Here is a 20,470-nt window from a genome sequence, read left to right as displayed (position 1 = left end):
TCCAGCAGCCAACTCTCTGCAGGTGCACAAAGAATTAAGGTGGGCTTAAAAGAAGAGCAGACAGCTGGGGGGAAAGCTCTGCTAACTCCCAGCTGCTTGTGCAGATCATCTCCAGCCCCCACAGAGGCAGAACAGGGTGGAGAAGCAATGTTCTCAAAGGACAGAAATGGGTTCTCCTCCAGGCAGAACGTTTTAGGGAATCTTTTCCTACAGGTTACCAAGAGTCAGATTAGAAAGCAAGCCAAGTTACCTACTGGCTCTTGTGTGTCTTGTAATTTCTCCCCTAACACCTGCCTGGGTGTCCCAGAGGAATCTGTCTTTGATGCTCTTGTTTACTTAATGCTATTCTTGTGTCTCATCTGTTTCCACATCTCTGCCCAAATCCCTGGACATTTTTTTTTTCCCTGGATTATGCTGATGTTCCAAAGAAAAATCCTGAAGAACTGATGAAAATATAATTTCACAATGTTTCATTATTTATGGATAAGATTTGTCACTGGATTCTGATGCATATTTTCCAAGTTATATTTACTCCAACAAATGAAGTTATTGCAAATAAAAACAGGACTCAGTAAAATGTCAAGAAGAAATAATTTGCAATTTAGAAATAGTGTTTGTACTTCAGTGATAAAGTGCCCACTTGTATGTGATAATTCAGGTCAGCCAGAAAAGGATTTTTGTAATAGACATAAAAAGGGGAGTTTCAGGCAGATAAATGCCAAAAATAATTCTGATACTTGTAATAAAAATTCCCCTAGGAGAGCTGTACAGATTATCACACTGGGCTGAACTGCATGGGAAAGTGCAATTATCAAAATGCCAAAAGCCTGAACGGATTCTTTTTTTCTTAGTTTATGGAAATCCACATCAGCAGATAATGTTTTGGGCATGCTGGGATTTAACAATAACACTTGGGTTTATGATTCACATGTACTGTAAAACACAGATGTTTTAAAAAAGCATTATGTGCACAGTTGTTCAGAAAGTAAAGTTTACACTGCTGCAGGGTTCTCAATGCATCTGGTGAGTGTGGCAGTGACCCTGTGTCCCTAACATGTCCCAGCTTGGCAATTCCTCACCATCTGAATTCATGATAGGTTTGTGCAAGTCATGTCCCGTCTCTCAGGTGGGACTGAAATGCTGACCCAGAACATTTCTGTGCACTAATAAAGCAGAAATCTGCCCCAGTGCAAAGCTGTTTTCTCTGCTGTCCTGCAGCACGGTAAGGTGATGATTATTAGTCCTGAGCAGGCAGTGCTGAGAGGTCCCACTCACACTGAGGGTTGTGTAACAGCGTGCTAAACAGCTGAGGAGGGCCAGGGAAGGCAGTCAGCATCCTAACAAACCAGCAAGGCCAAGGAATTTGCCCTGCTAAGCAGGCGTGGGAGGAACCCAAACGAGGAGAGGAGGACAGTCTCCATGGGCTCTGTGAGCCACCAAGTCAGAGAAGTTAAATCCCATCCATGTAACCCTTGATCAGCTGGGCACAAATCCCCAGCCCTGGATGGCACCCTCCCTGTCCCTGAAGGAGCCAGACTGCTCCTGGCCAAGTCCCCCCATCCTCACGGTCTGGGTGACCAAGCACAGGGGATTTGCTGGAACTCCAGCCCCAACAGGGACCCTGGCAGCCAAACCCCACTCATGATCAGCTTGACTTCTTTTGCAAAGCTCTAATGACAGACATTTGGCCCCAGTTTGCTCTTCATGTACGAGTCAGGCACATCTCTTTGAAACTGTTCTCGTATCGTTCCCGTTCTCCCTTTGCACTCACCATTGATGTTTACAGCTGGCAGCACTATAGACATCTTTGGTCTCCTGGTCTTGTTATGTGTGGTGGCTGGGAGTAACAGGTGGTCCTGGAAAAGAGCAGAGAAGATGTGTTAAATCTGCTCTCAAAGTAGAGAGCTGGGGAAATGCCTTTCCATCCTCTCTTACTGGCATTCCACACTGCACTGTTTACAACAGCTCAGAAAATTCACATTGTTGAGGGAGTCTTCCACAAGTCGTGGCAATTGCTCATGCTGTGTAACCAAGAAGAAATTCCTGTTGCATGCAGCAGAATATGAAAAAGCCTTGATCATGTGCAAAGGGATGGAAACTACTATTAAGCCCTCATTCAACAGAGTGCTTATGTATATGATTAAAGCAATTTAACTTGACTTCAATGATATTTAAACATGTGGTTTAAAGGACCTTGCTGAATGGAAGCCTTTACTTGAGCAGCTGTTTACATGTGATCCTGCTGTCCCTGTGCAGCTCCACACCACGTGCCTGCTGCAGCAGGCTGTGCTGCTCAGAGCTGGGCTGGGGTGTGAAACACCAGCTCTGCAGTGCCCAAAGTGCCTGCCCTGGCTCTGCCAGAGGAAGCTGGAAACGCTCAGGACACAGCCCTGGCCTGCCAGGAGAAACCAGCCTTTCCTCAGGGTTCTGCTGCTCTACTTGCAGCCAGGAAAAATACGGTTCCTCCCCTATCAACAGAACTTAAAAGCTCTGGTCCAGGCATCTCCCATATTATTAGGCCAGTTTGATGCTCTCCTTTCATGCTTCCCCATGCTTTTCCCATACAAACATCTCATACTTTTGGGCAAGGTTATCTTTTTGGCAAACTGAATTAGACTTCCTTCAGGATACATTAATTTATTATTAATGTCAGGGAAACTGTAATTTTGCCATTTTAAAATATAAATGCTACAGTGTTATATGTAATATTTGGGGAACTGAGTTACACACAAAGTTAGGTGATAAATATATCAAGATATTCTGGAGATACATTGCAGAAATATCACTTTCTTTCTCTTTTTTTTCCCATGAAAATTTTTTCCCCCCAAAACACCAAATGACTGACCATGAGAAGAAAACATTACTTAAATAAATGTCTGCAAAAACCATCTGGGTACCAAAATTATAAAACCACTCTGGTATAATTCTCAGATCACATATGTAATTCCCATTTCACTTTTGAACCGCTTAAGATTAAGGCAGCATTCACTAAGACAATGAACCTTACATAAAAACTGTTCTTGAAACCCAATGTTCCCAAAGGAACAGCCCCAAGATAAGATGTCCATTAAATTACCTTCTGTAACAATGCCCTTGCCATGGTTTGATGACTATTTTTAGCAGAGCTTAAAAAATGCTGGTACTGTTTGGTTTTTTTCCTTTTTCAATGTTTCTGCAAGTCCATCATTACCCACCAAACCACAGGTACTGCACACATCACCACCTGAGAGTCTTTAACAAGTAGCAACTGCTTTTTGCTAACCTGTCTGCAGCCTGGTGCAGTAATTCATGCTGCCTTACAATGGCACCTCTATTTACTGAATGGATAAATTGTATTAAGAGCTACTTCACAGTTGCATTCAAAGGTGCTTTGGAGCTGCTGCACAACCTCCCAGTGATTCAACACCAGCTCTGGAGAAAACAGACAAACAAAAAGCTCTAAAGCCAGACTCCAGCAGGAGCTGATGTGCAAGATGCACACATTGTCTGGAAGCTGCCACCTACAAAGAGACATTTTGTAAATCTGCAACTGGTGAGGTTTATCCATCTCTCTAATCACCTTTATCTTCCATATGCACTGTGGCAGTCAGTGCAAACTTGCAAAGTTCCCCATATTCACTGAAGTCAAAGGCTATGCTGTAGGATATCAGATGTTCTGACCACACTTAGCCACCCACAACATTCTCAAGCCCAAATGTCTTCAAGCAGTCCAAACCTTTTATTTGAAAGCAATACATAATGAATTCTAATTAATACAGAAATGAGTGCACAGATTAGTGATTTGGAAGATACTGGACATTCAGCAGCACTGTTTGAATGTGTTTCTAAAATGTCCTGTGCCTTTCTGAAGGATGCTGAATTGCATCCCAGAGGTGGCTGACACTATCACTCACCCCTCATTTTAAACAGTAGACAAAAAAACCACCTAAATTAAAACACTGCTTGTGATATTAACACATGGTATAAAAATGAAAGTGAATAAAAGCAAATTTTGCAAGTCAGCATCTGGCTCAGGAGTGTCAAGCAGAGGCAGAATAAATCAGAACTATTACCCAACAACAGATGGCTTTGGCTTGCAGCAGGAGCTGCACTGAGATGACAGTTTAAACAGACAGAGCAGACCTGAGACTGCTGGCAGAATGACTGGAAAAATATCAGCCTGGAAAGAATATTCCAGATGAGACCCTTGCTTCAGCACTCTCATCTTGCTTTTGATCATCTCTGCAGCTCTGTGATGCTGAGGCCAGATGACACAGACAGATAAATATAGACACAGATACTAAAATTCCAGCCACGAACACGTTACCTTAATTTAATAACTCCCAACAACACATGGAACTGCAAGAAGGATTCTGAGGTTTCTTGCCTATCAGATCAGCGTTATCAGGGCTCTAGCAGGGATAAAGCTTTAGAGCCTCACAGATCTCTAACCCTACAGCCAAATGGCAATGGAAATCCTGTTCCACTGTGCTAGAATATTCCAAAAGTCCTGCTTTTCCTGCAGCTTCAGCCTCAGTCTCATGACATGTGGTTTGGTACTCAAAGTCCTTCCTAGCTAGATGCATGAAAATATGGAGACATTTTAGCTTTCATTTTCATTTTTTCATTAAAAAACTGGTTTTAATTCTCATCGTTTTAAGGACATAAACAAAACATCATTGCATACCACGAGGTTTCAATAAACAGAGAAAAAAAAATGCTGGGCATGGGTCTTTTTTATTTCATTTTGTTAAACTATCATCACTTCTTGGCTTTTAAATAACAGAACTGGCAATATTGCTCGTTTTGGCTGTGGGAATGCGTATCCCACCAGCCCCAGGGAGCACCTCCTCCATTCCTGCCTCACCCCAGGACACAAAGCCAGGAGCTAATCCTGGAGGACAATATTGCAGGGGATGTTTGGGGGAGAGAGAGGTGCAGGTGCTGGAGGGGAGCCCCGTGACACGGGACACAAAGGAACGCGTTTCCAGCCCCGCAAGGCTCTGCACTCCCAGCAGGAGCTGTCTTTCCTCCTGTCCCAGGGGCTCCTATCTGTCAAATCAATTCCCCCACATTTTTCTTACCTTCTTAGTTGTTGTGCTTAGGTATGGATAAGCATTTTTCAAAAGGCTTTTCCGAGGTCTTAATTAAGGACGCTTGATTGGGATGTGCTTTGTTGGGCACATTTACACATGTGCCCGTGGGAGCAGCGCTGGCCGTGCTGCTGCAGGGTGGGCTGAGCCCCTGACCCTTCCCAGAGGCACAGATGTGATCCATGTGGGAGCCAGGGCTCCAGGAACACGGCCCCCGGCCCCCTGCCCACAGAGACTCTGTCCCAACCATCCCTGCTCTTCCTCAAGAGATCCATCCCCGACAAAGCAAGGACAACCTTCCGCGAAAACAAGTGACGTTTGTTGCTTCACGGCAATAAACGCTCCGAGGAGACTGGATTAAAATACCAAAGGAAAACTTTCATGTGCCTTTCTGGTAATTTGCCTTGATGAGGAGATTTGATCTTTAGCATTGCCTTGGAGACCAGCTCTGTGCTAGAACATTGCAACCAACAAATGAAAACTGCCCGAGCAGAGGGGGCAACAGGAGCCAGGCGTGCCAAAGGGCACTCGCTCCAGCGGCTTCCCAAGGCTTCTGACAGCAAACAAACATTGTGGCTGGGCATTTTTTCATCTCTGTTTATGACTAAGAAGTCTCCCAGGGAATTGTGTGCCTCAACCTCTTCCAGCCTGAATCTCCCCGCTGTGTTCCAGGACCGCGTTCCAGCCGCTGCCGAGCCAGGCTGAGGAGCTCCCCACATCCCAGGGATCCCTTTCTCTTTAATGCCACAACTTCTGCCAGTGTCCAACACCTCCAGACAGCTTAAATCCTCACCTGTGCACTGGCTGGCCACACCTAGTGAGTGATCTCAAGATGAAGCAGATAGAGAACAAGTGGTTTTTTGATCATACAAAAATTGTGCATCAAATCCATGCACTTTCTACCCCATTTTTTCTGAACATCTTCAGGGATTCCAAGTCTGACACGACACTGGACCTTCTTTACAGGTATGCTTTTGACAATACAGAGAATGTGCAACACAAATGTGCTCTCCCAGGCCCAAAATACTGCATTGCCACTTCAGAGACTGGTTCAGACTACAAACACTCCAAGGAGCTAGACTTCTTAAAGCCCTGGGTTGACAGAGCCCCTGAGCCAGCTTTTCTCCCCCACAAACCACAGATTTGACACTTTTAAAAAAACTTCAGGATCATTGTTTCAGGCTTTTTGCTGTTGCCAGAGATGTGATGTGTCTGTCCTGCTCTCTCACAGAGGTTCTGAGCAGCATCCCAGCCTTTGGCACACAACTCCTGGCCAGGAAATGGTACCTGAGAACTTCATTTTTGGGAATCCAGGGCTGGATTTCAGCAGCTCTCTGAGTACAAAAGGAGGCTGTTCCCAGGGCACAGAACTCACCAATGCACTCAGAGCCAAGGGACTGATGCTCTTCCACCCCAGCAGCTCCCAGCACTGCAGAGCACAGAGCACAGATCAGGGTGTAAATGGGAATTTGGCATTTCTGGCTTCCTCTGCCAGTTCAAAAGGGACATGTATGAAAGTTTACAAATTTGTAGAGGAAATGGCTGCATCATTTCATTATTGATTCATCTGGGGGATGGCAACCACACGGTGCCCTGAGGTTCCAGCACACTGGATGCAGCACTGGTCCATCAGGAAATGCTTCCTGAGCACTGCCTTTGCCACCAGTGGATGTTAAACAGGGCAGAAACGCAGAGGGGAGGGCGCCTCTGGAAACGTTTCTGACCCTTGTATCTGAAAAGCACGGGGATGGGTTTGAGAAGAGAAAAAAGAGAGAGGAAACCAGTTTTAGCCTCTACACAAACTGTGACTCATTGCCACTGCTCTTGCTCATCACACCAGGAACTTAGTAAAGCTGACTTGTTTTTAAAGATGATGTGTTGAGATTTTTCTGTGGTTGGTTTCTGAGGATTTTTTCAAAGGTAGACCTTAGAAATCCAAGGAGATTTACTCACCTCCTCATGGATCCTTACAGGGAATGAGGAGTATGGGAGCAGGTGAAAAATGGGATAATGACTGCAAGGAAGCCACAGAAAACCCACAACAGAATTTCACAAGGTACCAGCAGCCCACCCTCAGAGCACTTTACCACTTTAACAACACCATTTAACTTAATTAGAAATTGTACCAGTTCTACCTATGCTAACCTCATGTTAGCCAGCACACACTAACACAGCTTGAGCTTGCAGCACGCTTCAAGAGTTTGTAATTGAGAATTGAACCCCTAATCACAGCATCTAATTACTTTTCTAGGTTTTGAGCCCATTTTGAGGGTTGGGAAGAAGATTGTCCCAGAACAAGAAAGCTTCAAAAAGCAGTGGGAATAGGTTTTTTTTCTGCTTTCATTTTTGCCAGAATTGCTCCTTTTTACCCCAGTGCTGTTTCAATCCCAGTGTTTCTGTGCACAGGTGGTTTTTACAGCCTGTACTTTGCACTTTGCAGTGATGGAATGAAGTGATGAGATATGATTTTTATTTAAGTGTTTTACCAGAAATAGCTCCATCCCACAGTCAATGAATGTCCTCCTCTAGTGTAAGATTACACCTTTCTGCCATTCCCAGACAAATTTTCATAAATAAAGCCTAACTGCACTTTGGAACAGCTTCTAGTCGCAGTCCCTGCAGAAGAAGGAGCTGCTATCCAGTTTAGTTCCCACATGAGAGACCTTTTAATGAAGAAGTCTTTAGTGCCTTTTATTGTAAATTGTGCTACTGCCAGATGTGATATGGCGTGGACTCCAAACCCTGCTGACTGGAAAGCACCTCAGTGTGAGCCAGGGAGCCCTGTGAGAATCCCAGAGACCTCAGAGGAACGGGAAATTCACCCTGACACGAGCTTCCTTCCAGGGGTTCTCCCTCCCTCCAGCACTGCTGCCTGCCCACGAGCAGGGCTCAGCTCCCAGAGCTCTGTCTGAAGGACAACCAGCAGCAGAGGATCTCTGCTGATTAAAAACCAGAGGTTATGGAGACTGCAAAGGGTGGCAGAGAGCTGCTGGGAGCTGTGTCCCCTGCGGTTCACAAACGTGCACAGAAGGCAGCTGGAAAGCAGTGCCACAGAAAGGTGAAAAATGTTGACACACTGCTCAGTTTTTCCATTCTCATGGTTTAAAATCCCTTTGTTCAACGTACAGGGCCGAAGAGGAGGAGTTATGCCTTAAAAGAACAGTGAGATATGCTGGTTCCAGGTTCTGCAGACTGTACCCAGCGGGGCTCTGAGAAGGCACCACGTGCCCCTCCAGGGAGTGGAATATGAGCACGCTTCCAAAGAGAGCTCAGTAACCTCTGTCCTACTGAAACATCTATCTTCACCCTGTTAAACTGACACCAGCTCCTCTCAAGCTCCCTGTCCCTCTGCAAACCCCTCATTCTGGAATTACCCAGGACCAACCACCTCATTTCAATCCAAGCTATTTCAGTCTCATTTTTGACTGGCAAGACACCCAAAATAAGAGGCACCAAATGCCATTATCCTTGCCCTGTGGATAAGGAATGCCCCAGGAAATCAGTCTGCAGAAGCCTGAATGGGGCACACCAATGCCAGCCCAACTGCAAGGGAGAACGAGGTGAAGGAACCCCATCTGGACTTTATTTCTCTCATAAATGTATTTTTCCTTGTAGTTTTGTTCTTTTTGATTTGAATAGGAAGGAAAAAGGCTGTGTGAATGTGGAGGGCACAGGACAGAGACTGGACAGAAATCCTGCCAGTTAAACTTGTCTGCAGAACTTCTCTGCAGGCCCAACAGTAAAGAACAATGCATGCATTTGCTATGATGTAATTTTGGTTTGGCAGCAGATTAAAAAAAAATTCCTAAGCACAAAGTAAGAGGATGTGAGGGACAGAATTCTATGTTTAAATGAACAGTTTTGGTTAAAGTCATATAGGAACGCTCTAAAGGACTTGAAAATGCTTTGATAATTTGTGTGTGTGTTATTTGTGGAAATTATCTGAGTCTCTAAACAAACTGGAAAAGGTATGTCTAGCTGACTTGGTTCTGTGCCTCTGTGAAGGAAAAAGAATCCCAGCTTGTACTGGTGGAAAAGTTTCTCCATCATGTTTGATAAGGATCAGGTTTTCTTCTAAAGGCTCTCTCAGTCTAACCAGCATCACAAAATTAAAAATGTTTGTTTTGAATTATTTGAAAATGATGTTTCTCTGCCATTTTCTGTCCTTCCCAGGGGCTACAGAAGCACAGAAATGCAGTTCATCTGTAACTCCCAGCTGAGTCTGTCAACTGTCTTTGCAGATTTTACAAAGCTGTAAGACCCAAAAGGAATTAACTGTTTTATTACTATTACCCATAAAAAGAAATACCCCTCCTTCTATAACTCACTGCAGCAGAGCTCTGCTTTTGCATCGCATCTGCAGGCTATTAGTTTTGCAACTGCAATCTGTAATTGCAAAAACATGTAATTTAGGTAGGGCATGTGAATCCAGTCCAGTAAAACCAGAAAGGATACAATCCAGATTCTTTGCTTCTCTCACAAAACATTAACCCCAAGTTTCTATAGTTGTCAGCACGACCTCAGGTCCTCTACACAAGACAAATCCTGGATTCCCAGAGTTACTGCTCAGCTGGAGACTGCCCCAAAGAGCAGCCAGACCCCAAGTGCAGAGGGGAATGCTCTACTGCCCCTTTTTGTGCTGCTGTGCCTTTCTCAGCCCAGCCTGAGCAGCACAGAGCTCTCCAGTGTGAGCCAGCACAAAAGCTCTGCTGCTGCATGGCCACGCTCCTTGCAGCCAGGGCCATCGCCTCCACCAGCTCAAAGCCAAACAGAAACCGTGCCAGGCTTCCTCCAAAGGCTCAACACAGATCCAAATCCATTTGCTAATACAGCTGTCCTCTGCTCTCTCCTCCAGCTGACTTCAAAGGACAGGCAAGTACTGGAGCACTTTGATCTCGCCTTGTGCTGAGATCTCCATCCTGAGAGCTTTCCAGAGCCCCCCTGGCAGTGCCACAGCCAGTCCTGCCAGCCACAGCCTTCCTCCACACAGGAGAATGCACCACAGGGCTCCTCCAAGCACCAATTCCAACACCCAGAACCACCTGGGCTCAAATTCACAAGTCTGTCAAGGTCATACTTCCACCTTACCTTTTCCCTGACTTTTTCTCATGAAAAGACTGTATGAGAAAGCTGCTGATAGCAATCAGGGTTACAAAGACATCAAAGACAGCAATCAGGGTTAAATGCACATGAGAAGTGTTCAGGAACAGCTACACTAATCCAAGAAAGGTCACGCAGCCTCTTCTGGCAGAACAAGTTCATTTCCAAGCAGGAGAAAGGATGAATTCTTACAGAGCAAAAATGCCCACACATGCAGGCAGCTGGGGATTCAAGAGAACTTTAAAATCCTAACCAGAAACAACTGCTAAGCAGAGTCAAAACTTCAGTCTTTTTTAAATCAAGGCAATTAATTTGATCACAGCGTGTTCAGTCCTACAACACACATGGCACAAGAGCCAGCTCTGATCTGAAATTGCTGTCTCCTTGCCTTCTGCAGCGACAGAAAGAATTGAAACCTCCCATTGAAGCCCCACACTATGTAAGAGCTGCAAAACAAGCAGCACATCACCTGCAGCTGTCAATGCAGCAGACTGAGCATCTCTGACGGCTCAGCCACGGAAGCTGACACAGTCAGAACTTGGACACAAGACACAGGATTCAATCTGAAGGGCAACTTCTATTAAGTAGATCCAAACATTTTCCCGTGCAAAAAAAAATTCTATATATTACTGGTGCACAGGTGGATATACATTTAAAGCAAAAACACATTTGGGTAAAAATAATACTAGACTGCAAAACTTCATTTTACAGCTGCTAATTATCCTAAAAAGTGTGCACAATAGGTGCAACAGGACCCAACTGTTCATCAGCCCAAAAACTGAGCACTCACAGATGCATTCTTGAGTTCAACACCTGGCATTTATCTTAAAATTTGTTTTAGTGTCTGCAAAGAGAGCATACATGTCCTCTGCAGCCAGGGTATCAGGTACTGGATTCAGACCTGGTTTGAGGGAATAAAATGACAACTGCAGCTTACATCTCACAGCCATTGTGACTTTCTCCCTTTCCTGGTCCATCCACTGATCCGTGGTTGTTAACTTGCTGGGAATATATTCACTGGGAGGGGTAAACAAACAAATTCAAAGCAAGGCTAACGACAAGAGAGAATGAAGTAAGTCTAAATTAAACTCAGGGTGCTCCTCTCTCTCTCCTCTCCCTGCCGGAACAGCCCCAGCTTGGTGCTGCTTTGCCCTTGGGTGCCTGTCCTGGGTTCAGCTGGGAGGGAGTTATTTTTCTTCTTAGCAGCGCCTGTTTTGAATTTATGTTGCTAACACACCGATTTTTTGGCTGCTGCTGAGTAGAGCTTACCCCAAATCAAGGACTTGTGGCTCTCCCATGCTCTGGCAGTGAGCAGGTGCACTGCTGGGAGCCTGGAGAGCTGACCCAAACTGGACAGAGGGATATCCCACAGCACACAGTGCTGTGTCCAGTACACAAACTGGGGAGAACTGGCCAGGACTGCTTCTTGGGACAGGTTGGGCATCAGGCAGCAGGTGGTGAGAAACATTGAACTGTTTTTATTTTCCAAGGAGTACTTTTTTCCCCCCACTGGTGGGGAGACAGGGCATGAACAAGTGTCTGCATGGTTCTTATTTGCTGGATGGGGTTAAGCCACGGTGCTGCCCAAGAGCAGACAGTGGCAGCTTGATTCACATCTGCAGCCAGGGAGCTGCTGCCTCTGAGAGCACAGCAGATGTACAGGAAATCAGCAACAAATCTTTCCTAATTGTGGAAGTTTGCATCAGTTACACAGAAATACATCAGAGGACTGGAAAGTCTGGGTTAGAAATGTTTGTTATCCCTCAAATTCTTGGAAACAGCAACTGACCGTGGGTTATGAGTCTGGGGATCTCCTCCTCCTCCATCCTTCAGCCTCACATGCTCAGGGTACCTGAATGTCTCTCCACACCTCTATGAAGTTCACTCCACTGAGACGCAGTAATCACCCCCCAAGCAGCAGCAAGAAGTTGTATTTTAGGTCACCCTGATGATGGCCACAGGCAGAAAGCTGCTTTATAAACTGAGGCAGTACTTTTAGTGAACTTTGATCTGTTTTTAAAAACACAGGTCTCATTTGCACTGTCAGTACCTGCTGGGCAAAGTGGCTTTGAAAGCACCTTTCGTGGAACCTCAAGAATTGAGTGCTCTTTCCTCTCTACCCATCTGACATCTTCTCTCCTCTGATTTCACTCCTGAAAGCAGTTTCTCCCTCCTTCCAAACCATGCCAAAGTATTCTCTTATGCAGGGAATACCTTTATATAAATCCAATCAATGCAAATGGCACTGCCAAACCCCCAGGGATAGAGCAATATGGGACACAAGGGATAACACAGAAATGAACTTCTCAGTGGGCTGCAGCTTTGCCTGAATCCCCCAGCTTCACCCAGAGCTCTGCAATGAGCTCAGCTCAGAGCTGGGAGGGTCTCTGCCCATGCTGGACAGTGGTCTGGCACACCCAGGCCATGGTGGGGCTCCAAAGCCAAGCTGCCTTCTGTTCCCCTCAAAACACTGGTGCAGACAGCGAGGTTTCAATATCAGGATGCAGTGGGCTGAATCCAAATTTGATGGCAGCATTTTAAGCTGTGCAATGTGTATTGCATTACAGCTGCTGGTTGGAAAGATGTTTCTCATTCTGCAGATCCTGGGACATCTGTATGGCTAAGGATTCATCAGCTATTAATAGCTCCTTCTAATTAAAGAGGTATTCAATATAATAATGTTGAAGAAGTTATTGCCTCTGTTAGTAATAATACTCACCAAATCTCAATTAATGCAAAACCAGCACACCCAGTTAAGAGAGTATGAAGTTCTCTTTCTTTTTTTTTGCCTATTGGTTTGTATTTAGCACAGCCCAATGAGCTTCATTTTTTCATATTTGTAGCTAAGATTCACTTCTAAATCTCAGTTCTGAGTCCAGATCTTTTGCTAACTGTCTGCTCTGTTTGAATTTCTTGCTGAGGAAGACATAAATCAGTTTTTAGAAAGAGAGATCATTTTGTAAGGGAAAAAGGACTATAAAAACTTAGCATTTTCCCCTAAAAAGAACCTCTCAAACCAAAACAAGAAAACAGTCTGATGGAAAATGGTCTTAAAAGCATATATAAGCTACATGATTAACTCATACCTGGAAGTGAAGAGGATGCCTGACATTGAGATTCTTCTTTAATCATCCCCAAGCTACCTCAAGTGCACTCCAGAATGTCTGGGCACAGCCTGAGCAATCTGATCCCCATGACCACCTAAAGCAGGAGGTTCCTTCTCCTTCCCTGCCAATTGTCAGACTCTCCTGAAAGTCTGAACTGCTCAGGCTGTTTTCCCACCAAGACAGTAAAAGACAATAAAATGGCCCAAAGAGGGACCTGAGTACTCACAGCCAAGGAACTGGCATGAACACCAGGAACCCTCCTTTCTGGTGCTGATAAACCATGTCAATGACTCACTGGTCTTTACCCCTGAAAAGTGCTGGGATCTGCTCATGGAGCTGGGGAAGAAAAGAAATCACCCACTTTTGAACAGTGTGAGCACTGCAGTGCTGTACCAGCCATCACACAGGCCACCTGCACTTGTCCACGGTACAGCTGGTAGAAAACAGCAGTTTCTAGAGAAAGAAAAAGCTTTCTCTCGTGACAATAGTTTACTTGGATCCTGCTCTGAAGCCTGAGAATGGATAAAGAGAGGTGGAAACTGTAAACAAGCTCCTTGTCCATCTCCTGATGTGCATGAGAGCAGCTGCCTGTCTGCCACAGCAACTGAATTAGCGAGATCACAGGCACCAGACTGGATAAAAGAGAGGGAAAGGTCACTTTGGGAAGACAAAAACCTGGAGATGCTTGCTTGCACGCCACTCAGAAGACATCAGGCTGTGGCTGTCAGCCTGGGCCCATCTCCTCCTGCAGAGTAATATGTTTTATTCTATCAGTACTTGCCAGCCCTCCACCACATTCAGAACGTAACAGCTCGAGCAAATAAAAGCCTTTCATCTCCCCACTCAGACTGAGATTAATTTTTTCCAGCTTTAGCCGTCTCACAGAGTTGTCTGGGCTCCTTTTAAAACCTGCAGAGGGAAAGGCACCTCTGGAAGGAAATCCAGTCCATGCAATGGTAGGTGTTTGGGATAGGTGGGGGAAATTGAGAAGAGCTTTTCTGACCCCAGGTAGCAGAGAAGGAGCCTTGAGTGCTGTTTGAGAACTTGTGGTGCCTGGTAGTCCGTAAAGTAGCAGCAGCAACCTGTGAAGTGATTTCAGAAAGAAAGCCAGATGCGAAGAAGTTAAGGAAGAAAAACAGAAGTATGAGAAGAACACTGCAAATTAAGCAAATCTAAGACCTCAGCAGTGCAATTCTCACTTGGCATGTGCCAGAATCATCCAGAACTACAGCAAAGGCTTTTTGTTCTAATTAGGTACATTTTGCTCGTGGAACAAAAAGTCTCAAGTTAACCTCAACGTTTTCCACAAACATCCTGCAAAGCATGATGCAACCATATCAGAGAACCACAGAAGCTCTGCTTCCATAAATGTGGGCTTCAGAAATGAAATGCCCCATTGATAACGTTTCACCAAGCCACTGGAGCTTTCAGCTTTTTTATTTCAAAATACAGGGCACTTTCAGGTCAAAGAAAGCTCTAGAAATCTAACCACAGAATAAAGATGTGAGGAATGATGCATGAAAGGTTTTAGAGGAGCACAAAAATCAGTGTTCTCTTAGGCACTGAGGGTACAAATACTATGGCAAAGTAACTGATTTCACTACATAGCATCAGTTGCACGGGCACATTTTTAATCACCTGAATTATGCTTCCATATGAACCCTCCCCTCTTCTCTTACTACTCTACTGGTTTTAATTCTACACAAAACAACTGAACATCTTGGACTCACCTCAATTTCTGCAGAATATCAGAGGTCCTGAGCACCCTGAAGGCACCAATCCAAATCTTCTCTTCTAGCTGGAAGGCCACTCAGCTTGCCATTAACCAGTTAATGTGTAGGCACTACTCCCTCCATTACCTCAACTCAGCGACAGAAATATCTTATCAGGCTCTTGATGTGCAGGAGAGCAAGAGCCTGGGGCTACTTCCCGCTGCTGGATGTGCTCCCTGTCACCTCCATTCCCTCCTGCCCTGGCCAAGGCAGGGTGAGCTCCAGGCAGTCCCGAGCTGCAGAGAGCTTCCCCTGTGCTCTGATCAGCACACATCTGTCTGTAACCACACCAGGAGCTCACACAGCCCTGGAACACCTGTGTGCTGCCAGGGAAACACCAGGAGCTCACACAGCCCTGGAACACCTGTGTGCTGCCAGGGAAACACCAGGAGCTCACACAGCCCTGGAACATCTGTGTGCTGCCAGGGAAACACCAGGGGCACACACAGCCCTGGAACTCCTGTGTGCTGCCAGGGAAACACCAGGGGCACACACAGCCCTGGAACTCCTGTGTGCTGCCAGGGAAACACCAGGGGCACACACAGCCCTGGAACATCTGTGTGCTGCCAGGGAAACACCAGGGGCACACACAGCCCTGGAACTCCTGTGTGCTGCCAGGGAAACACCGGGGGCACACACAGCCCTGGAACTCCTGTGTGCTGCCAGGGAAACACCAGGGGCACACACAGCCCTGGAACACCTGTGTAGTGCCAGGGAAACACACACCAGGAGCTCACACAGCCCTGGAACTCCTGTGTAGTGCCAGGGAAACACACACAGCCCTGGAACTCCTGTGTGCTGCCAGGGAAACACCAGGGGCACACACAGCCCTGGAACTCCTGTGTAGTGCCAGGGAAACACACACCAGGGGCACACACAGCCCTGGAACTCCTGTGTAGTGCCAGGGAAACACCAGGGGCACAGCAGCACATCCTCTGCTGGGCCAGACCCACCTGTAAGCTCCTACAGCCCCAGGCAGCTGCAGCAAGGCTTTGCTGGGGCATTTGCAAACACAAAGGGCTCTGTGAGCAGCTAGAGGTGATCTGTAACACAACTGGACAGAATGTGCCCCAGCTGAGGTGCAGGGCTCTGGTTTCCTTCTTCCAAGCCACACCAGTCTTGTTCTAAGATGCCTGTTTCCTAGGAGAATCAGGGTACTGGAAGTGACTTTCATAAGCAAACAGGTAAATTCTCCAATCAACCATGAAGATGTGGAGAGACTGAGTCCTAAGGGTGTCAGATCTGATTCAGTGAAGAGGTTCTACTCTGCTGGACAGTGCTGGTTAGAATTTCCAGGAGAGCAGAGGAGGGATGGGGTGCTGTAGGGGATTAAATGGTCATGATTTGAGAATTTACAGGGTGTCAGGCTCTCCCCTCTAGCCTCTGCTGTGCTCTTTCAGGCACATGTGTGCATGACAATGAGACTGAGGGACACAGCTGCTTTTTACACACATTTCTTACATCCTTTTGCCAAGTTCCATGCTGTGGGCAATATCCTCCTCCTGGACTGCCATACCCAGGCAACACCAACCAACTCTACCCTGAAATGGAAACACCCTGTCACGACACTGCTGCTTACCCAGCTGGCCTCACACCCTTTTTTCAGCATCTGTGGTACCACACCTGTGTTTAGCCTAAAGTTTCTTTCTGGTTGTGTAAATGTAATCCTTTACACTTTCTCTTATTCTCCTAGAGCTGCAATTACCTGATTTCACCAAAATTTTACACCAAGCAAACTGCTGCATCTGCTGCTTTTCTCCAAATGACAGCATGTTTATGTCTTGTTTCCCTTTTGCACGTGTTTCTCTAGGTTGGCACTTTGGAAACAGAGCTTGAGCAGTGAGGAAATTTCATGCCTGGATTCTGTGCAGCACCTCTGCTGCCTGCTGGAGAGTTAAGGCTCACAGTAAGCTGCTTAGCAAATGCCAAACACGGTCCAGCAAAAGCAAAGAGAAACCCACAGTGTAATTTCCCTGATGGTAAGGAGATGCCCTTCTGGAGAGGCTGGTCCCAAATTACCTGAGACAGCAAAATGGTTTCATTTCAGCCACCTTTTCCAGCCTGACCTGCCCACTGATAACCTGCTGAGTTCCTGATGAAAAACTGCAGGTCCCAGTGCTCAGGGTTGTTCTTGGAGAGGAGAGGAGCTCCACACTGCTTTCCTAGAAAGGAGGCTAAACAAGGGCCTCCCAGATGCTAACAAGTGACTCAACCTAAGAATCTCCACAGCTTGGGAATGTGCACTGCTGGAGTCCCAGAGAGCACTGCTTACACAGGAGCCTGGCAGGACTCGGATCCTGAGGCCTGGGCACCTTCTCACACAGCACAACCTCTCTGAGCACAGCTCAGCCCACTTTCTCATACTGGATATAACCTCTTTGAGGCAGCTGACACTTCCAGCCTTGTTTTGGACAGTCACAAAACCAAGGAACAACAACAATCTCTTGTGCAGTGCTCGGTGGCCTTTGCCCAGCAGCTCCAGGGGCCGTGGCATGGAGCAGGCAGCTCCTGTCCTCTGCATCCTCCTGGGGCAACACTGCTGAGCTGTGCCCCCCTGCACAGCTCTGCCTCCTCTCCATCAAAGGCACTTCCAAGTGCCAGAACTATTCACAGGCACATTTGAACATTTGCAATCAAAACACCAAAAGGATTTCCTGAGCAGTGCTTTCCAGCGTGGAGGATCTCTCAGCTTAGCCCACGGCATTCCAAACCCTGAATCACCAACTCAAAGCAGTCTCTATCAGATGGGCTGGCAAAACTTGAGTGCATCCAACTGCAGGGTGAGGAGCAAACCATGCCAGGCACCAGGCAAAACGAGCTCTTCTCACCACCATCCCAGCAGATAGACCACAAGCAACTAGGACACCCAGAAGTTGAAAACAAGTTTTATGTTCCACCTTCAAGCAGTTTCGAAGCCAGTTTAAAGATAAAAATGTGCAGTGAATTCTATCACACTTCTTGTCCTAGGAGTGTCAGCTATTTAAAAATAAAACCTGGAAGCTGCAAGAGTTCTGTTCAGTCCAGTGGGAGGTGATGATAATCTGCACACACTCATGACAGCACCTGGGCTCTTACTTTGTAAAGTAAGCTTTGTGTGCTGTCCAGCTGAAAATCTGGCAAAAGGATTAATCCCAACTGGAAGCAAAAAACTTCATCTGACCAGAATTAACTCTAAAAGTGTGCCTAAGATTTTAAATAGCGGTCTCAAATGTAATACTGTCATGATTAACATCTGCTAAAAGGTAGGACACTGATGCAACCAAACCCATCTCTATTCTGCATGCTTTACTTGTATACAGACTCCAGAGTGTCAGATACAAAATCTGAAAATGAACAGGAAAATATCACTAGTCCGAAGCTGTGGAAGTGTGAAGCACACCTCAGAAAGCAAGCATGGGTACTTCAAAGTGCCCTCTGTCAAATGTGCTGTCATTCAAGGCAAACAAAGTATCAGGAAGGTCATTTTTCCAAGGGTTCATTCCTGATCCAAGTCATTTCCTACTGGTTCCTGCAGCTGCAGAGCTGAAGGTGTCATTTCTGTCTCTGTACAGTGAGGGCTCTGTCAGCATCCATCCCATCATTAAACACTGCTGCAGATCAGAAGCAAGAGCCATCATTCCCTTCTGGGAACTGTTCAGAAAAACCTCAGTAAAATTTTCTTCAATGAATACCATGCTACCACAAAGAAAGATGTGCTGTTATCTGGCATAAGTAAAGTATTATTAATGCATTGTTGAACTTGGGTTATTTCCTGAAGCCAGGGAACTGTTTCAGAGCTACATATTCTCACCACCTGCTGTAATTGAACACAAATTAATTGTCTGTGGATAAACTTGTGCTCCTGCTCACTTGGTTGGTAGCAAATGTCTGTTCTGCACTCTCATTAAGCGAGACACAGATGTCACTTCCTTCACTGAGACAATTCCCACTGTATAATCACATCCTCCTCCCACACTGCCCAATTACACTTCTCTAGCCTATGTCCACATCCATTTCCTAAGCAGTGGGTCTTTTACAGAGGTTTTCCAAACCCAACAATTTCCTTTCCCCCTTGTCTCCCAGGCATGCAGCACATTTTAAATACATGTATGCTATTACTGCTCACGTCTCTGCAACCGCTGTGGGTTCTGGAGACCTTTCTTGCAGCATGTTTTATCTTCACTGTAATTATCTGCAGTGTATGTTGTCCTTCCAAACACTGGTTTAAAAATAACCAAGTATTAGTTAGATCTGGGACATGTAAAGAAGTTCAGTGAGGGCATTAATAGGATTCATGAAGTTCCAGCAGCCACGGAGAGGACAAATGAAGCAAGACTACACACACAAAATCCAAGAGGAGCTTTTGCTTCATGCCAGACATATTCGAGTTTTCTGCCTCTGCCCTCAACACCACCTCCATTTGTGTTCTATAGACCAACATCAATTTTTAGACCTCATTTAGATTATTAGATTTCTCTCAGGAGGTTTTTTTAGACCAAGCTCTAAGATAAAAGGTCTAAGATAAAGATAAAAGATAAAAAGGTCTAAGATAAAAGATCTAAGGTACCAAAAGCAACATCTTCCCCAGCTGAGTAACAGGAAGAGCACAGAGAAACCTTCTCCCCACCACCTCTCAGTCCCTTTGAAAGCCACCTCTCCCTCCTCCCCACCTACCTGAGATATTCCACAGCAGAAAGGAAGACATTCAAGAAAGACCAGAAAGCAACCTTGCTTCTTTGTATTCACGTGGTCACTGGGGATTCAGAAGGAGAAAATTCCCTGACACAGAAAGAATCCAAAGTCTGGCCAGAAAAGAGGGAATTTGTAACAAAGAATGTGACAGGCCAGACTTAATTTTCACTATTGACACTTAGATGGAAACAGGAGGTTTTCATCATGGATTTTCAAATCTGGAAGTCAAATACAGCTGTAGTTTGACAGAGGCTGACTCACTGAGCTTCAGGGCATGCTGAAGCACAATCACACACACTGTTTGCTTCCTCAAGCTCTCCCAGAGAGGCAAGAATTGGCCTCACAGAGAAGACAGGCAAAAGGGTGACCTCTGCTTTGAAAAGGACAGACAGTTTTACCATGGATACCATGCCCTGAGCCTCAGTTCTTTCACCATGTATTATTCTCAGCATATTTATAAAATATAGGACAAGATCTAAAAATCCTACAATCCTGGGATAAAGCAGCTTTTTTCCTCTGAATAGCTAAGGTCAGGCTCCACAGGAAAAAGGGCAGTTTGTAAAATCTTTCAAAAATCTGCATGTTAACTTGCAGCAGTTGCAAATCCCCAGGACTCAGACGTACAGAATAGCTGCTCTGTCTCTAGGGGCAGCAGGACTGATCAATTCATCTGAATCAAACACCAAATTACACATCCCAGTCTGCAGAAATCCACAAAAAAAGTCAACAGCAGAAAACTCCATGTTCA

The 20,470-nt window shown here is 45.7% G+C and overlaps 1 protein-coding gene across 2 annotated transcripts in view; it reads right to left on the bottom strand.

Moving 5' to 3' along the window:
* The window catches only part of ATF6 (activating transcription factor 6), a 70,325-nt gene that overhangs the window by 15,369 nt on the left and 34,486 nt on the right, over nt 1–20,470 (bottom strand). For both annotated transcript variants that reach the window (XM_014257604.2, XM_088060515.1), the window contains exon 15: nt 1,772–1,856. In XM_014257604.2, coding sequence (XP_014113079.2) covers nt 1,772–1,856 — 85 coding nt within the window. The remainder of the gene's footprint in view (nt 1–1,771; nt 1,857–20,470) is intronic.

Source organism: Pseudopodoces humilis, chromosome 10 (assembly GCF_049639895.1).
Source record: "Pseudopodoces humilis isolate 2021_Gansu_Grassland_sample_001 chromosome 10, ASM4963989v1, whole genome shotgun sequence".
Taxonomy (NCBI): domain Eukaryota; kingdom Metazoa; phylum Chordata; class Aves; order Passeriformes; family Paridae; genus Pseudopodoces; species Pseudopodoces humilis.
This window is presented reverse-complemented; position numbering and strand designations above follow the sequence as displayed.